General features: G+C 34.0%; 1 protein-coding gene and 1 long non-coding RNA gene across 3 annotated transcripts; one reads left to right on the forward strand and one right to left on the reverse strand.

Moving 5' to 3' along the window:
* The first annotated feature begins 971 nt into the window (after positions 1-971).
* On the forward strand, positions 972-7,497 carry LOC118680389 (uncharacterized). Of its 2 annotated transcripts, none has more exons than XR_004975915.2 (3): positions 972-1,084; positions 3,856-3,995; positions 7,209-7,497. It is a non-coding gene; the product is annotated as an uncharacterized lncRNA (long non-coding RNA). The 2 variants fall into 2 exon arrangements; XR_004975914.2 differs by lacking the exon at positions 972-1,084 and adding an exon at positions 1,224-1,538.
* On the reverse strand, positions 7,486-14,553 carry LOC106615300 (venom protease). The gene is made up of 6 exons (XM_014231464.3): positions 14,168-14,553; positions 12,345-12,686; positions 12,184-12,292; positions 11,929-12,113; positions 7,869-8,170; positions 7,486-7,796 (listed from the first exon to the last, which is right to left on the reverse strand). The coding sequence occupies exons 1-6, from the start codon at positions 14,304-14,306 to the stop codon at positions 7,683-7,685; spliced, it is 1,191 nt and encodes a 396-aa protein (XP_014086939.2). The 5' UTR covers positions 14,307-14,553; the 3' UTR covers positions 7,486-7,682.
* Positions 14,554-15,096: the final 543 nt, after the last annotated feature.

Consider the following 15,096-nt stretch of genomic DNA (forward strand, 5'->3'; position numbering starts at 1 on the left):
GCATTCCAATTTTCCATACACTTGTTATAAGCCTCAGCTGGGATGGCCTACGGTGCCTTCAATATTTCAATGGTTAAAATGGAGTCAGGGAGCGTTCCCCAAAGCGAATTTTTCAATTTTGAAAACAGAGAAATGTCACAGAAAGTCAAATCTAACGAATACGGTGACTAAGCGATGACTCTTTCGGTTTGGCCGAAAAATCAGTCACAATATAGACGACGCACAAATTCAGCCGTTTACCACGAATTGCATCATGTATGAGTAAATGCCTCAAAACGGCCAAATAGTATTTTATATTGACCGTTTGACCCTGTGGAACGAATTCACCACGGTAATCAAAGAAAACAATGAGCGTCTCCTTGATTTTTGATAGACTATGACGTGGTTTTCACGGTGTCGGCATATTTTTGAGCGTCATTCGCTAGATTGTTGAACAGTTTCGACGTCATATTCATAAGCCTGCGCCACGTCACAAATAACGATGTGTGTGATGTATGTAGGTTTCTCACTCCGTTGTCAAGCCTCTGTTTTGTGACCTCTACTCGACGTTATTTTTGCAAAATTCAGACCGTTCATACCCAAAACATTAACCATAAAATGTATTGAGTCAATCCATAAGAGATGTTGAGATTCTCTGCTCTCTGTCTGATGCCAACACGAAGATTTGCAAGCACTGTTTCTTTGACTTTTTCGATATTATTGTCATTAACAGAGGTGGATCGATGCATGCGTCAAGTTTTCGATGACTTCAGGACCTTCACTGAATACTTTGTGGCACTCAAATACTTGTGTTCATGATAAAGTAGACTCCCCAAAACACTTCTGCAACACTTTCAAGGACTATGTAGCCGTAATTCCACTAAAAACACAAAATTTCAGACAAAACACCTTTTTTTCAAACCAAAAATCGACAGACACATTTTTCGCGACTTAAACAAATAGCTACCAAACACATTATATTTGAAGTCTGGAGATTAAACTTCACACGAACATAAAAAAGTGTTCCAGTCTAGGATTTTTTTTTATCGATTCAGTTTACGCGTGCCGTTTAAATAGAGCAGTCTGAGTCAAATTTGATCACATGGTATTTATTGAATTTAATTAAAATCATTAAAATTCCAATATTTTTTGCGAGCACACATATTTTTCAGCTATTAAGTTATAAAAGTGTAAGAAATATTTGGCAGCACTTCTAATAAAATTCGATTGAAATTATTGCTAACTTAAATTTTTTTAACTAAATGATTTTTTTAAGCACTATAAAATTTTAATTAATAATAATAAATATTATATTTAAAAAACTGTGGTAAAACATCTTTACTCATATTCACATGTGTTTACCACTTGTCTTTTAAGTCACAAAGACGTGTTTTTCATTGCATAAAAGTTATTTTAATAATCAAATTATATCCACAATTATTTGAAACAACAGCGGTGCTTCACAAAATATTACTTTTGATCTTTAAACAAAAGACAAACAAATTAAAAAAATTAAAACAATATCAATTAAAAAATAGACGTTTAAGCATACAACGTGGGTGAGTGTTAAAGGTTAAATGCGCCAATTGTTGTGTTCCCATAGCGCTCGCAGCTAAGCGTAAAATTATGTTTACTATAGAACAACAACAATACGTTGAAACAGCGATAAATATAATTTCTTTTGATGGTTTAGCAGCACAGTTAATCGGGTTAAGTTAGGCTTCACTAAAAAACAGGCGTTCTTGTTCACAACAAATCTGTAGGTATTAAGGAATATTTTGAAAAAAAAAATGTCACTTCATTATCCGAAAACTGATAATATCAGCAAAGGCATATACTGAGATTTCCGTAGAAATTATTAAACCAATATTCTCTCAAATTCTCTCATAAGTATATCTAAGAAACGCTCGGACAACATGTAGGCTTAATAAAAAAATATTAAATAAAGATATTTAAGAAGATATGACCTGAAAACCCAAAAATCTTACACTTACAATTTTTTAATGTCATTATGAGATATGTGTAAACTAGTCAGAAAATATACCCTTTCTGAAAGCCAACTATGACTAATGATTTTTATTCATAATCTAACTAAACAATTTTTTGTTTTCTCCAACTGGTATGTTTCGGACCGAAATATGACAGCTTTCATCTCGTCGAACATCGACATGTAAAAAATTCTTAATTCTAACCAGCAATCGTTCATAGTTTAATTATTCTTATCCAAGCGTTTGTCTAGACTTTTATTATTAAGTTTCGAAAATTCAATTTTGAAAGAATTCGCTTATCGCTAAAGCAAGTTTCAATTGAATCACATTTTGACGAGATCCTTTAATCTTGAAAATATAGAGGTAAAAACTTGAAAGGTTTAAAAACCAAATTAAACGACATTTAATACTGTTTCTTTACGTTTCGTAGTATTTATTTTAAATTACGGTAGAAAATATAACACTTTTTTAAAGATTAGATGCTTTTTAAACTTATTTTAAGTAAACATATATGTATATAAAAATTACGTGTCACGTTTTGTCCGGGGTAAACTTCTAAACTATTGAACCGATTTTAGTAAAATTTTGCACACTGTGGCCAGTTTGAGCCAACTTAAAAGATAGCACAGTTTATATCTCAATTATGTAAAAGTCAAAACAATTCGTATATAAAAAAAATATTTATGAAAATTAGAATATGTTCAAAATTCAAAAAAAAAAACAAAAAATTATAATTATTATAACAATAATGGCAAAAAATTTTCATCTTTATAAAATATTAGTTTCACTGTATTGAATAGTTTATTACGATATATTTTTTAAAATAATATTGATCATAATAGAAATAAGTTACGATATTTCATATATAAATATAAATGCATGTTATAAATTACATTTTTTCGATGGATTGATCAGCAATAATGCTACTGTGCTACAACGACATTGTTTTTACATTAAAACACTTTCACAGAACCAAATTTTTCAATTGATTATTCATAAAAACACCACTTTTAACAGCCATCACAAATTTTCAATCCATAATTTAAAATCTTACAATATTATTGATCTTGCCATTTTTATTATTTTTCTTTTTTAACCACACTTCTTTAAAATGTAACTCTTATATTAATTAATCATTTAATCGAACACATATGACAGATTTCACCTTATATTCATAATTTTATTTCCTTTCCGGTTCCTGCATTATTATTTTTTTTTTATAAGCACACTTTGTCGTTTCCAAAAAAAATATTTGATCTTCTATCGAGCACGTACAAAAGGCGACTGTGCCAGATTGTCTGGCGCTGACGTATGAGAAGCCGCACACGATAGACAACTCGACCGAGCCATAACCGAGACCATATTAACGACCGCCGCAAAGAAGGCATATCTTCCGCCAGCAGACGGCGGACAGCGTGTAGCAAGTGCAAAAGTGTGAAACGGCATCCTCAGCGCCAGAAGCACTTACACACATATTCTCCTAGGGTTGTATCAATAAGCCAATGAGCAATGTGTCAGAAAAGTATATGAGAGTACTTTTAAAGTGCAAGTAAACTATATACACTCATTAGGTTCCATAAATGTATATACAAAGTTATATGTGGACCTACAGGGATTTCTGGAAGAAGTGCCACAAAGTAGTGTATTTCATAACTTTATCTTTTTTAAAGTTTATTCTAATGACATTCAAAGGTGATATTTTCTATTTATTCTCACCGGCCGCTCTCTTTACCCTATGGGAGGCCCATACTTGATAAAATGCGGTTGAGGAACCGAGATTGTCCGCTATTATTATACTGATTCAGGATATTGCTCTACCAAAGTTATTAGACTTTCAATATTACCTTGAATATATAATATATCGATCTTTCACTACAACTAATTTCAGGACTCAAAATACTTAAATAAATGTTGACGGTATAAGAATTTCTACAACTCTTCAGGATTGGATCATTATCAAAGCTAAAAGAATCCAAAACATCAAGTGTTGCTTAATTTTTTCTCTGCTCAGAACACAGCCAATAGTTAGTAAGTATACCGTAATCAATATTAAATGGATGGGATCGAGAGAAGTAGAGAGTAAAGTTAGAAATTATTCCTTTTTGTTCGAAAATACCTAACAACGGGTGATGTCCCTGATTATTGCCTACTATTACTGACCGAACTCCTCCTAATGCGATCGAGATATCTATAGAGTATCTATACTACAAGTACCTGGTTAACAATAGCTCTTAAAAATAAAATCAATCAAAAGCTTTCTTCCAATGCAGTCAAAGAATTTTCCTATCGGGTACGCCATTATATTATTTGACTTTTTTCTCAGTTTGAAGCAGGACAGTTACTACAAATTTATGTATTTATATATACCTATTGGTTTGTCTTCGCACGCACCGCCACTTAAATTTGTATAACTACAATTGTCGTTTGTAATGTCGATCACTTGATGATCGATATCGAATTGCTACGAGTCCATTGCTTATGGTGTGTCATGGCATCATTGGTTTAACGCCGTTTTGAAAAGAAAATATGTACCACTGTATTTATGTACCATATAGTACTAGTAGTGACTGAACGTTAGGGTCATCGATTGGGTTGAGTTCTACCACGCCTTCTTTTTTATTTAATTAATTGATGTTTCCATCATCTCTCTAACAATTGCGCTGAGTGCGCATAGCTTTATATTTATTTCCAAAACAGTACACAAGTAGATTGTTTGATTTCCGTAGGAATTCGATTAAGCAGTCATTTACGAGTATAACAATGTAGCAATGATATTTCAATTATGTTTTATTGGTATTTCGGACATTAAAAGTTTTGTGACAACACCCTTTCGCAATGAGCTGTTAGATGTGAAGAAAAAATCGATTTTATTAATAATTATAATAATTAGTTGAAGAAATGAGGGTCGAAAAGTTACAGCTTTTGTGGAGTCTAGACTAGACTTTACTTCAAACTTTTCCGTCTGGAAGACAAAACCTCAAACGAATTATAACGATATCATCATCAAGCTCATACAACTCACCACTCTATCGCTTGCTGTAGAGAATATCCCTCAGTTTGGACCCTTCTAGTAATCTTTTAAATAATATGAGATCCCAAGGCTTGCATGCAGCCAAAAGCTTCACAATAGGTCACTGATGATCAAATAATTATCGCAGTTTATTTCTGTGTTGTACCTGCATTTTCTAATTACTTTTTTATGCATCCTTGACCACTGTCCTCTCCTTTCACAATGCAATATTTTTCCCAATGTACACCACACTACTTAGCCATAAAAAGCTTATGCATATTATACCGGCATACATACATATAAACTCGTATATATGTATGACTGTTTGTAAAGCAATTTGATGACTAAACGCTTTAGAAACACAATAACCTGCTTAGCAACACAGCTGATCTGCACGTTGTTTTGAGTCCTCCGATCATATGTTGGTAGTCATCTGCAGCCACAACCAAACAGCTGCTGCCAAAAACGATTACTATAAAAAAAAATATTTGTTTTAGCCTTCCATTACAATGGTAATAAATACAAACAAAGAACTAACTCTGACACATTTGATGTACATAAATGTATTTGCTTTAGTATGGATATACATAAATCTTTTGAGAAAAAGACCGATAAGAATTAGCACATATGGAGTATTTGGGGAACGAACTTGCGTTTTACTTTCATCTCATCTTCTGTTGCTACTTTTAGTGCCAACCCAGTAAAAACAATACTAAAACTTTGACGATTACATTTTGTTAGTTATTTGACGCCATTTCTTATAGTTTTATTTATAGTGGTGGTCGCAAAGATTTCCACCATCTTCGAATGGCTGATGGTAAGAGGGGGATGATTTTCGTGTTGCTACTAAGAAAATTTTTTAAGATATTTTTTTCAGTATACGTACCCAGAAGTTGACGGTTACCTAGTCAATATACTCCCTCATAGTCAGTCTGCTCTGATAATTTCGCGCTCTTATTAAGAGATTGATGTTGAATAACCCAATATACTATAATTGAAGGGGTTATATCCACTTCTGAATTTCGAAAACCGTACCTTTTTTGCTTACACATATATTTGAAAATAGTCTCAGAAAATTTTAAGTTGATCCGGTAAATTGTTTTGGTGAAATGAGCGTATTTGTAAAAACATTTAAAATTAGTATAATCGGCTCTCAACACTTTAAACGCGTTTTTCTCGAAACGCTGTTTTCAGTGCCGATGAGGAAAATATTTCCGAAACGGCTGACCGCGTGACTTGAAATTTCCGCATGACCTTCTTAGGAGAAGATTTTTGATAAAATTCGAATTTATGCGCTACTCTGAATGTACCTTTTTTCACAGAAAACGAATTTTTTTTGAAATTTCAGCATTTTATCAAATTTAAATTTTGACTAGTCTTCGATCATTACTTGTATTCATCTATTGTAATATTTTTTTTTATGTTTTATTTGGATTTGATGCTTTGGAGTAGAAAAATCTTAATCGCCGCCTAGACGGCTTGTTTCGGAGGCCCTTCTGGAGATCGGCTACAGGAGCAAGGGAATCCAAAATTTTTCAAACTAAATCACCGATTATTAAAGTGTATTAAATTCTGTAAGTGTAAAATATTTTTATTTATATAGTATAATTAAAGTACCCAGCAGTGTAGTAAAACACTGAAATTTAAGGACTGAACTAAAACTGCAGAATCGATAGCACCAAATATCTCTTAAGAAGACTGTATTTTACAATAAGTAGATCAAGAATGCATCAGAAAAAGGTCAGGACAGTATGGCAGTGATGAGCATAGATTCGTTAGCCGATTGACCACTTGTCGGTAATGACGCGAATGTTACATTTGATGAGCTACGGTTCTATGGTAGAGCGAGTAATTGGTGAACGTCGGTGGTGATTTTTGGGAGATACGCTGTGTAGATCATGTAGGCAACTCAGGTCCGACTCAGCATCGTGGCAACTGACCCATTATACAAGACTTTTCAGCTAGGTAAGCGCTTGTCTATCCTCTCCTTCCGATTCAATTGATCTCAGACTTTGAAAGTTACTCTTTTAAACCTTCATTCATGTAAAATTGTTATCACCCCAATATCATTGTATGTGTCAACAAATTTAGTTGTTGTATAAAAAAAAATCAAAAAATATTCAAAATCTCTTCCACACACATATTTATGAATGAATAATACCACCTTAATTCTTTACAGGCATTTCTATATAAATAAATATGATATTTTTAACGTTTTTCTATGTAAATAGGCGCTCTAACTCATACGTATACAAACATCTGTAGGCACACCGGGCATATGACCAACAACCGAGAAACGCTTGACCAGCGTCGAGTTCAAAGATCAATTATGACAATTAAAGTATTTTTATCGTTGGAAATATGTTCAATGCGAGACGATCTTCTTTTTGGACAAAATGTTTATTTATGTGTGAACAAAAAAGTGGAAAAAAACTATGATGCAATGTTACAAAAACTGATCAAAAAATGAAACAATAATTGTCTATAATTAAATAAAAACAAATTAAAAAATTCTCCACAAACAATTTATTGGTATACTACATTTTAATGAATAAATAATGCATATTTAATATCGATACGAACTTAATTGATAAAATAAATAAAAATCTGAAATTTTAAACACATAATCACATTAAGAATCGCCACAATTGCAATTCAAAACCCTTTAATATATTTTTTACAAATATACAAAAAAATTTCAACATTTATTCGGGCGGCGTATTGTCGTGTATCCATTCGGCAAAGTGAGCAACAGACGTGTAAACACTCGGTATGCGCAAGCCACCACAATTATCCGAGCCGAAAGACATTATGCCGATCTATTAAAAATTGATAGATATACACCACAAATACATTTACATAAGTATATTCATACAATAATAGCCACCCACCTGTGAGTATATGCCGTTTTCCTGTATAAATAGTGGCGCTCCGCCAAAGCCCTGACACACATCCTTTCCCTCACCGCCCGCACACATCCACTGTCCTTCAATTGAATTGGGCGATTCCAGTGCGCCGGTCGAACCGTAATTACGCAAGCACAGGTCCCAACTAGTCAGCGGCACATCCAAATGCGCCATTTCCGGTTGACGCGTGCTGGAGGTAGACATTTTGCCCCAACCGGCGATTGTAGCGCGTTTACCCACCACCAAATTGGCGCGTGACTTTTGCAGACAAATCGGTTGAGTTGCGACTAGATTGGAATGTGAAAAGGTTGAGATAATAATCAATAAAATCTTGCACTGCGAGCTACATTTACAAGAAATCCAATCAGCCTAGTAGTTATGATTTCGACTTTGAGAGAGCGAAAGACAGAGAAAGCGACACTTTAACCAAGAGTTTTTTGTGTATATTCTTTGGATGACAAAAGTTTTCGAGTCTATACAACTGGAAGAGACAAGCTTTACATCTAAACGAACGGGAACTGTTGCTGTAACCGAACTATCTACTTTACTACTACTAAAAATCTGCATATTAGGTCCATTACCAAAAAGTAATAACAAACCTACCGTAACGAATTTAAAAAAATATAAATATGTACATACGTCTGTGGGCAGAAGGTTTAAAAATTGCACTACAAAACATTCGATCAATAAATATCAACTCATTGGCGGAACATAATCGCCGTTGATTGCCGGTTTTGTTGATCAAAACAAAATTCAGAATAATCGTTATGTATAATAAATTAATTAATGTAACCGTTGATCCTTTGTTGATCAGAAACGAATCTGCAAGAAAGCAATCTGCTAAGTAAGCAATAGCCACAAAAAAAAACCAAGTTGATAACCGCAAATATTGGGAAATAACACAAAATTTCATTCATTACTAATATTGCAGTTCGAACACGTTCTTATATTGACACTATCGCTATCGGAATATAAAAATATATCGATGCATTAAGGTGGAGCAATTTGTAGTATTTTTTAAAGAACATTCACTTCCATATCCATGATCCTAGTTGTGGAGTGCACTTTGGCATTGAACGATGATTAAAGGGCGCTAAAGACGAATTCAGTAAAATGAAAAACTTAATTTTCATATGCTATAAAATCGAAGATATACTTGGGTTCGTTTTCGCAGTATTTACACTTTATAAACTAAGGTTTCTAACTGTGCAAATTGCGTTAGGTTTTACCTGTTACATTCGTAAGGTTCTGAGGCAGAATTTCACAGTTTTGGGTTTTACACTAGGCTGTAGAGAAGTTATTATTATTATACACATGTCTTTTCACCTTTCAGAAGGTAATTTAAAATAATTTCATTTGTTTCGGATAATAAAAATCATACGATGTAATTTAGAGGCATCCGTCGAACCGTTTTTTGACAAACTATATTTTAGAAGTGCTGTTTAGGTCATCTAATGGTATATTTCCGTATAAAAACGGTTAATCTAAGATATGCTTTAACCGGGAAAAACTCTTTTTAAAAGTACTACTTCCAAAAATAACATTTTTATTTTTGACAAAATTAAAAATTCGAGACCACAATCAGAAATATTCCTATTTCCACATTTTATATTCTCTAATATCTCTCATGTACCTATTAAACATTTTTTTATTTGAAATACACTTTATTTTTTCTCCCAAAAAAAGCTGCAAACTTAGCACGCACTCCATTCTTGAAAGCATGCCAAACGTGGACAAAGACTCAACAAGATCGGGGCGCAACTCTATCATTATGAGCATTTTTCAATTTCAATGTTATAATGAGTTTTATGGCTTAATAACGTGAGATACGAACGTGCCCCTTATAAACTTGGCAACTTTGTGTGCTGTTCACACATGTGAGGTCCGGTGTGGTGCTGCCGAAAAGTACGTATACAAAAACAATAACACGAAAAGTGCCCAAAGCATTCAAGTCGCACACTCGTATCATCCAATTAAATCAGGTTGTAAATCACACTTAGCGGCTGCCGGACCACTAATTTGACATTTTTCATGCTTACACGCTGCTCGCCATGATGATGCCACACAAGCCTGCACTTTGCCACGTCGCGCAAGAAACTGGCTGAAAGGACGCATGTGGTTAAGAGCAACGCGTAGCAATAGGAAGTGTGTGGAGCACGCAGCAGCCCTAATGCCTTTGGCGATTAATGCGCTTTGTTTGGCATATTATTTTTAATGTGCCAGGTAATTCAGAATATTATGACACGTTAACGTAATGGTTTGTGACAGCTGCTGTCATAATTAGCGGGACAACCGACAATATTCAGCCAAGATGCGATAGCGTAGGTTCAGTAAGAATTTCGTAAATGATCGTAATTTAATGAAAACCAGTGTTTTAAAAGGTGTTGAAGTGATTTGCAGGGGCATCATTTAAATTTTAAGCGTTTTGAAATTTTGATTAATTGATCGATAATTGTGGTAAGCGGTAAGTAATAATTAAATGTACGCAAGATCACCTAATTGGCAAAGTAATGTTGCTGTGTCAAATTTATGATATATAGTAGTTCATGTAGAGCTCTCTAGATAGCACTAAAGGCAACCTAATAACTTACCTCAGTAATGTCTCTTTGAATTTTTTATAAAATACCATCTGATCAAATACGGACTACCATAAGAGATTTTGAGATCCTCTGCTATCTCTGATGCCAACACGACGAATTTCAAGCACTGCTTCTTTAAGATGTATCGTCATTAATAAAGGTGGATAGACGAATCGTATGAAGCAAGTTTTCGATGATTTTAGGACCTGCACTAAATACTTTGTGCCGATTCCGTAGCCGGGATTCCATTGGAATTTCAAACAAACTCGTTGTTCAGTTTCTTCTCATGGTAAAAAACGCCCGACAAACTTTTCGTGTCGTAAATAAACCGCTGCCAAATACACATTAATTGGCATATGGTAACCGATCTAATAAAAAAAAATGTTATCGATTCGATTTGAGCGCGCAATTCAAAAGTACCAGTCCGAGTCAAAATTGATCAGATGGTATATTGTACATCCCAGAAAAAGCCTGTGTCCATCTTTAATACCGGCACTGTAATTTGGGTTTGTGGTAATGCTAGAGACCTCTATCTGACAATGGCTAAACCTCACTTAATAGAGAAACGAAATTTCGTTAGCTGTTTAGAGTTAAACTTCGACCACAGAATACGTTAATTTTTCCAGTTTCGACTGTTTTGTCGAACGATTATTTAGCGTTAAAGTTTGCCTAAGTACTAAGCCACTGATTTAACTAGTTCGCCTTTACTGAAATCATATTACGAAGCTTATGATCCGAGGTTACGGCAACTAACTCTAGACCTTAACCCACACATAAAAGGTGGTGAAAACTACTTATATAAGTTTTAAAGATTGAACGTGGTCTTTCATGGAGAATTAGAATTAATTATACTGAACGCAACTGATTCCAATTTAATGGAAAACGGATTAACAATGTGGTGTTTTGGTGCGAGAAATATAACCCATCGAATATTTCCACCTCCCATCTCCGAAATCAAACCATTCAGGATCCAAAATAACGGGAAATATAGGTGTACTTTCAAAAAGTAGATGCTGTGATTTGAATTAGTTATAAATATTATAAAAAATTATGGCTGCAGAAAACCTATACTGTGCCGTAATGGATTAGTTGTACATTGGTTAGTATTGAAACTGATTTATTATAGGGAGACTTAGTTATTATAAACAAACACATTTCAATTTTAGTCATTGACAAAAGCCTTTGATGACATGCAAACAATATTTAACTGTTTTGAACTTGATTCGCGCGATAATTGAAGAAATGGAACGCAAAAAAATTAATAATATATTTTATATTTTTTTCAAGTACCTACTGGACAAGCTTAATTAATCGTAAACACCGACAAAAACTCCCATTTAATGAGTCTGACAAATAAGTACATATGTGTAAATATACGTAAGTATTTACTTAAAAACTTAATAAAAAACAAAACGCATACGCACACATTCCCTTTCATTTTTCGTTTATGCTTTATGAACTCTCACCTGAATAGTTGAGTGGCGTTTTCAGCACCAACAAAGCGATATCATGATGATACTGGCCCTGTTTATAGTCTGGATGCACGATCACATGGCTAATCGCGTGATTGACCGAGCGAGGCGCACAAAATCCAGTAGTCGCGCAATCCGGATCGTTGGATGTGTCATATTCGCCAACACGCACCGAAGAGCTAAAGAAAAATCCACAGATGAAATTAGAAAAAAAAAAATAAATAAATAAAATGATATAGGTAGACTTACAGACGATGTCCTTCCGCCTTGGCTAAAGCGCAATGAGCTGCTGTTAAAATGACGCGCCTGGCGATGACCGAACCCGCACAAGGATATGCAAAAGCACCCGTATTGATATCTGAAAAACAAAAACTTTTCAACTTTTCTCTATTTAGTTTTGTCACACTCACGCTTGAAACCAACACGCGCCACGAACGGATGCGTACCGAGCCCGCGATAAAAGTGTCCTTGCACCAATGACTTGCCGCACACTTGATTCTTCTCAAGCGGACTACTCGGACAACAGACGTAAGGCATTTCTTCACCGCCGCCGCAAAATAACGATTTATCACCGTAGTAACAGCGTTTGGCCACTTCGTAGATCATTGCTGTGCAATCGTGTAGCGGCGTACACTCTGTGCCGACCGTGCATTCGGTGCCAGCGTCGTAGTAGGAACGTGGCGCGTAGGAGCGTCCTTGTGGCGCTGCTGATGCGCTGGGATTAGCATAAGTGTCCGGCATAACTAGTTTTTCTTATAGTGCCAATTCGATGGTCGGAATAAAAACAAAAAAGATGTATTATTTGAATTTCGACTAATGTAAATCACTGAAGAATTTTTCAACACCCGAACAAAACGAATAAAATTCAAATTATACCTTTCTAACAAATTTCTAAAGTAAACAGTCAGATAGCGGATTGTAAAATACATAAGTATGTATATTTTGAGAACCGTATTTTTTTTTTAGAGAGCAGGAACACATACATTCAAAGCTTATTAAAAATCAGCAAATGAGTTAAAACAAAACGATACATAAAAATATAAATAAGTTTATCAAGGTTTTTTAATGGATACCAAACGACCAATTACGGTAAACCAAATCATAGCGAAATTTACATATAACGGAGCTAAAAATTTTCAATTTGACGCAACTAATTTTTCAATCTTGTATTCGCAGTTCCAATCTTGCCTATAGAAAATTAACAACTCCTAGAAGCTTTTGGGTGAAGTTCGACTACGACAATTCCGATTAATAGCACACATTTGTGTTGCAATCCTTTCTTCTGCTTCTTCTTATCCTCATATGAGATTTTTTTACGTGTTCGTATAAGAAATTTTCCAAAACTTCTGAAACACTAGGTACTTATTAATTTGCTCTTATTTCGATACTTGAATGCTGCACTTCTTACAGTCGTAAGCAAAAAAAAACACCTGGATACTGTTTATATTCGAATTTAGTGTGTCCTTGCATTTGATTTCACATTTAATTTTTGCACTAATTTTTTAAATATTTATTTAACTCGTTCCGATTACTATTTGTTTTGGAAAAAAACTATTAATCATCACTTCATCTTCATGTTATTGGCCTTAAATTATCCAGATCGATACCAAATGCATATCAACTTGAAATTCGTTCTTTGAAGTAATTAGTTGGTTTCATAAAATTATTTTTATACCTTGAACAGGATATATTAAATTTGCCACAAAGTTCGTGACACCCAAAAGGCAATGCCCAAGAGCCTAAAAAGTATACATGTATAAATTAACAAACGTGACGAGCTGAGTGGATATAGCTGACATACAAACTGGCAAACAAGTCCTTGTATGGAAAACTTTTTTATTTGACAAGATATCTTCACGTAATTGGGGATATATTATTATCCAAAGCAATGCTACAATATTTGAAGATATATTTAGCATATAGCTGCCGTAAAACTGACCAAACGAAATGAAGATCAAAATCTAATTATATCCTTTTATGCTATAAGAACTACACCTTTGAAAGGTATTTAAGCATCGGTGCAGCCGAAGCAAACGTTTTTTTTTTATTTCATATGTATTTTAAAGCACTCATTTTTTAAATATCTTTAAAGTCCTAACTGATTAGTTTGAAAAAATATTTTCAGTAGTAAAATTGCCTTCAATGTTATTGTGTTGTAATCGTCCTTATTGACACTAATTACTCATTACAATTTTTCCAAATTAATTTTTTTATACTTTCACTTCATTCTTACCAAAGGTACCGATTTCACATTTTCCGGTAGCTGCGAACCAGCCTATTATAATTAAGGTAAAAACTTGCCAAGGCGTTAGAAACAATTTACTACCGTCGCCATTATTATGATTATGATCGAAAACATCCTTCCACAACATGTTGTAGCGGATGCGACCGAGTAAACAAATTTTTGAAAAAGTTATATATTTTAAAACTCGATTTTTTTTTCACTTCACTTTTTCAAAAATTTATTTAAAATTGGCGCATAAATTTTTTTCTTAAATATAACTTTGGTTTTCACAAAATATTTCAGTTTAAGTTGTGTAAAACCGAAAGGTAATTAAATTTAAATGCGTCCAAATGCGATGACAACGCTCCGGCTACTGGTCAACGGTTGATGATAGTTATGGGCAATAATGGCTAGTATGACAATATTTCTGTATGTTTTTAGAATAAATGGAGTAACGCACAAATCTACCTTCAATACAGGTATGTAGGTATATATGTAAGTATGCATGTAAAAAGCGTGTAGTAATTTGTGCTCATACTGGTACTACCTATATGCATATGTATGTACATATATTTATATTACTATATATTAACACTGGTCTAATGTCGCGTGTACTTTGCACAAAGGAAGCGCGGAGTCAATGATGAAGAGAGTAATGATCAGATCGTTTTGAATGAGCAATGTTTAGAACAGTGAAATAAAAAATGTTTTTCGTTTTGTCATTTGTACGTAAAAGTAAATGTATGTTGGTTCCTCAAATATGTAGGCAGACTACTGAGCACTTTGGCATACTATAAATTCTGAATACAAAAACAACATATGAAAATTTTCTTCTAAAAATTTCTTAACATAAATTTCGAGTTCGAGTATTGCGAGCACACAGTGACTGCAAATAAAGTGAAACTTCTGAGAGAAATCTCGTTGTCCTATGAGTATGC

This window comes from Bactrocera oleae, chromosome 3 (genome assembly GCF_042242935.1).
Source record: "Bactrocera oleae isolate idBacOlea1 chromosome 3, idBacOlea1, whole genome shotgun sequence".
Classification (NCBI taxonomy): domain Eukaryota; kingdom Metazoa; phylum Arthropoda; class Insecta; order Diptera; family Tephritidae; genus Bactrocera; species Bactrocera oleae.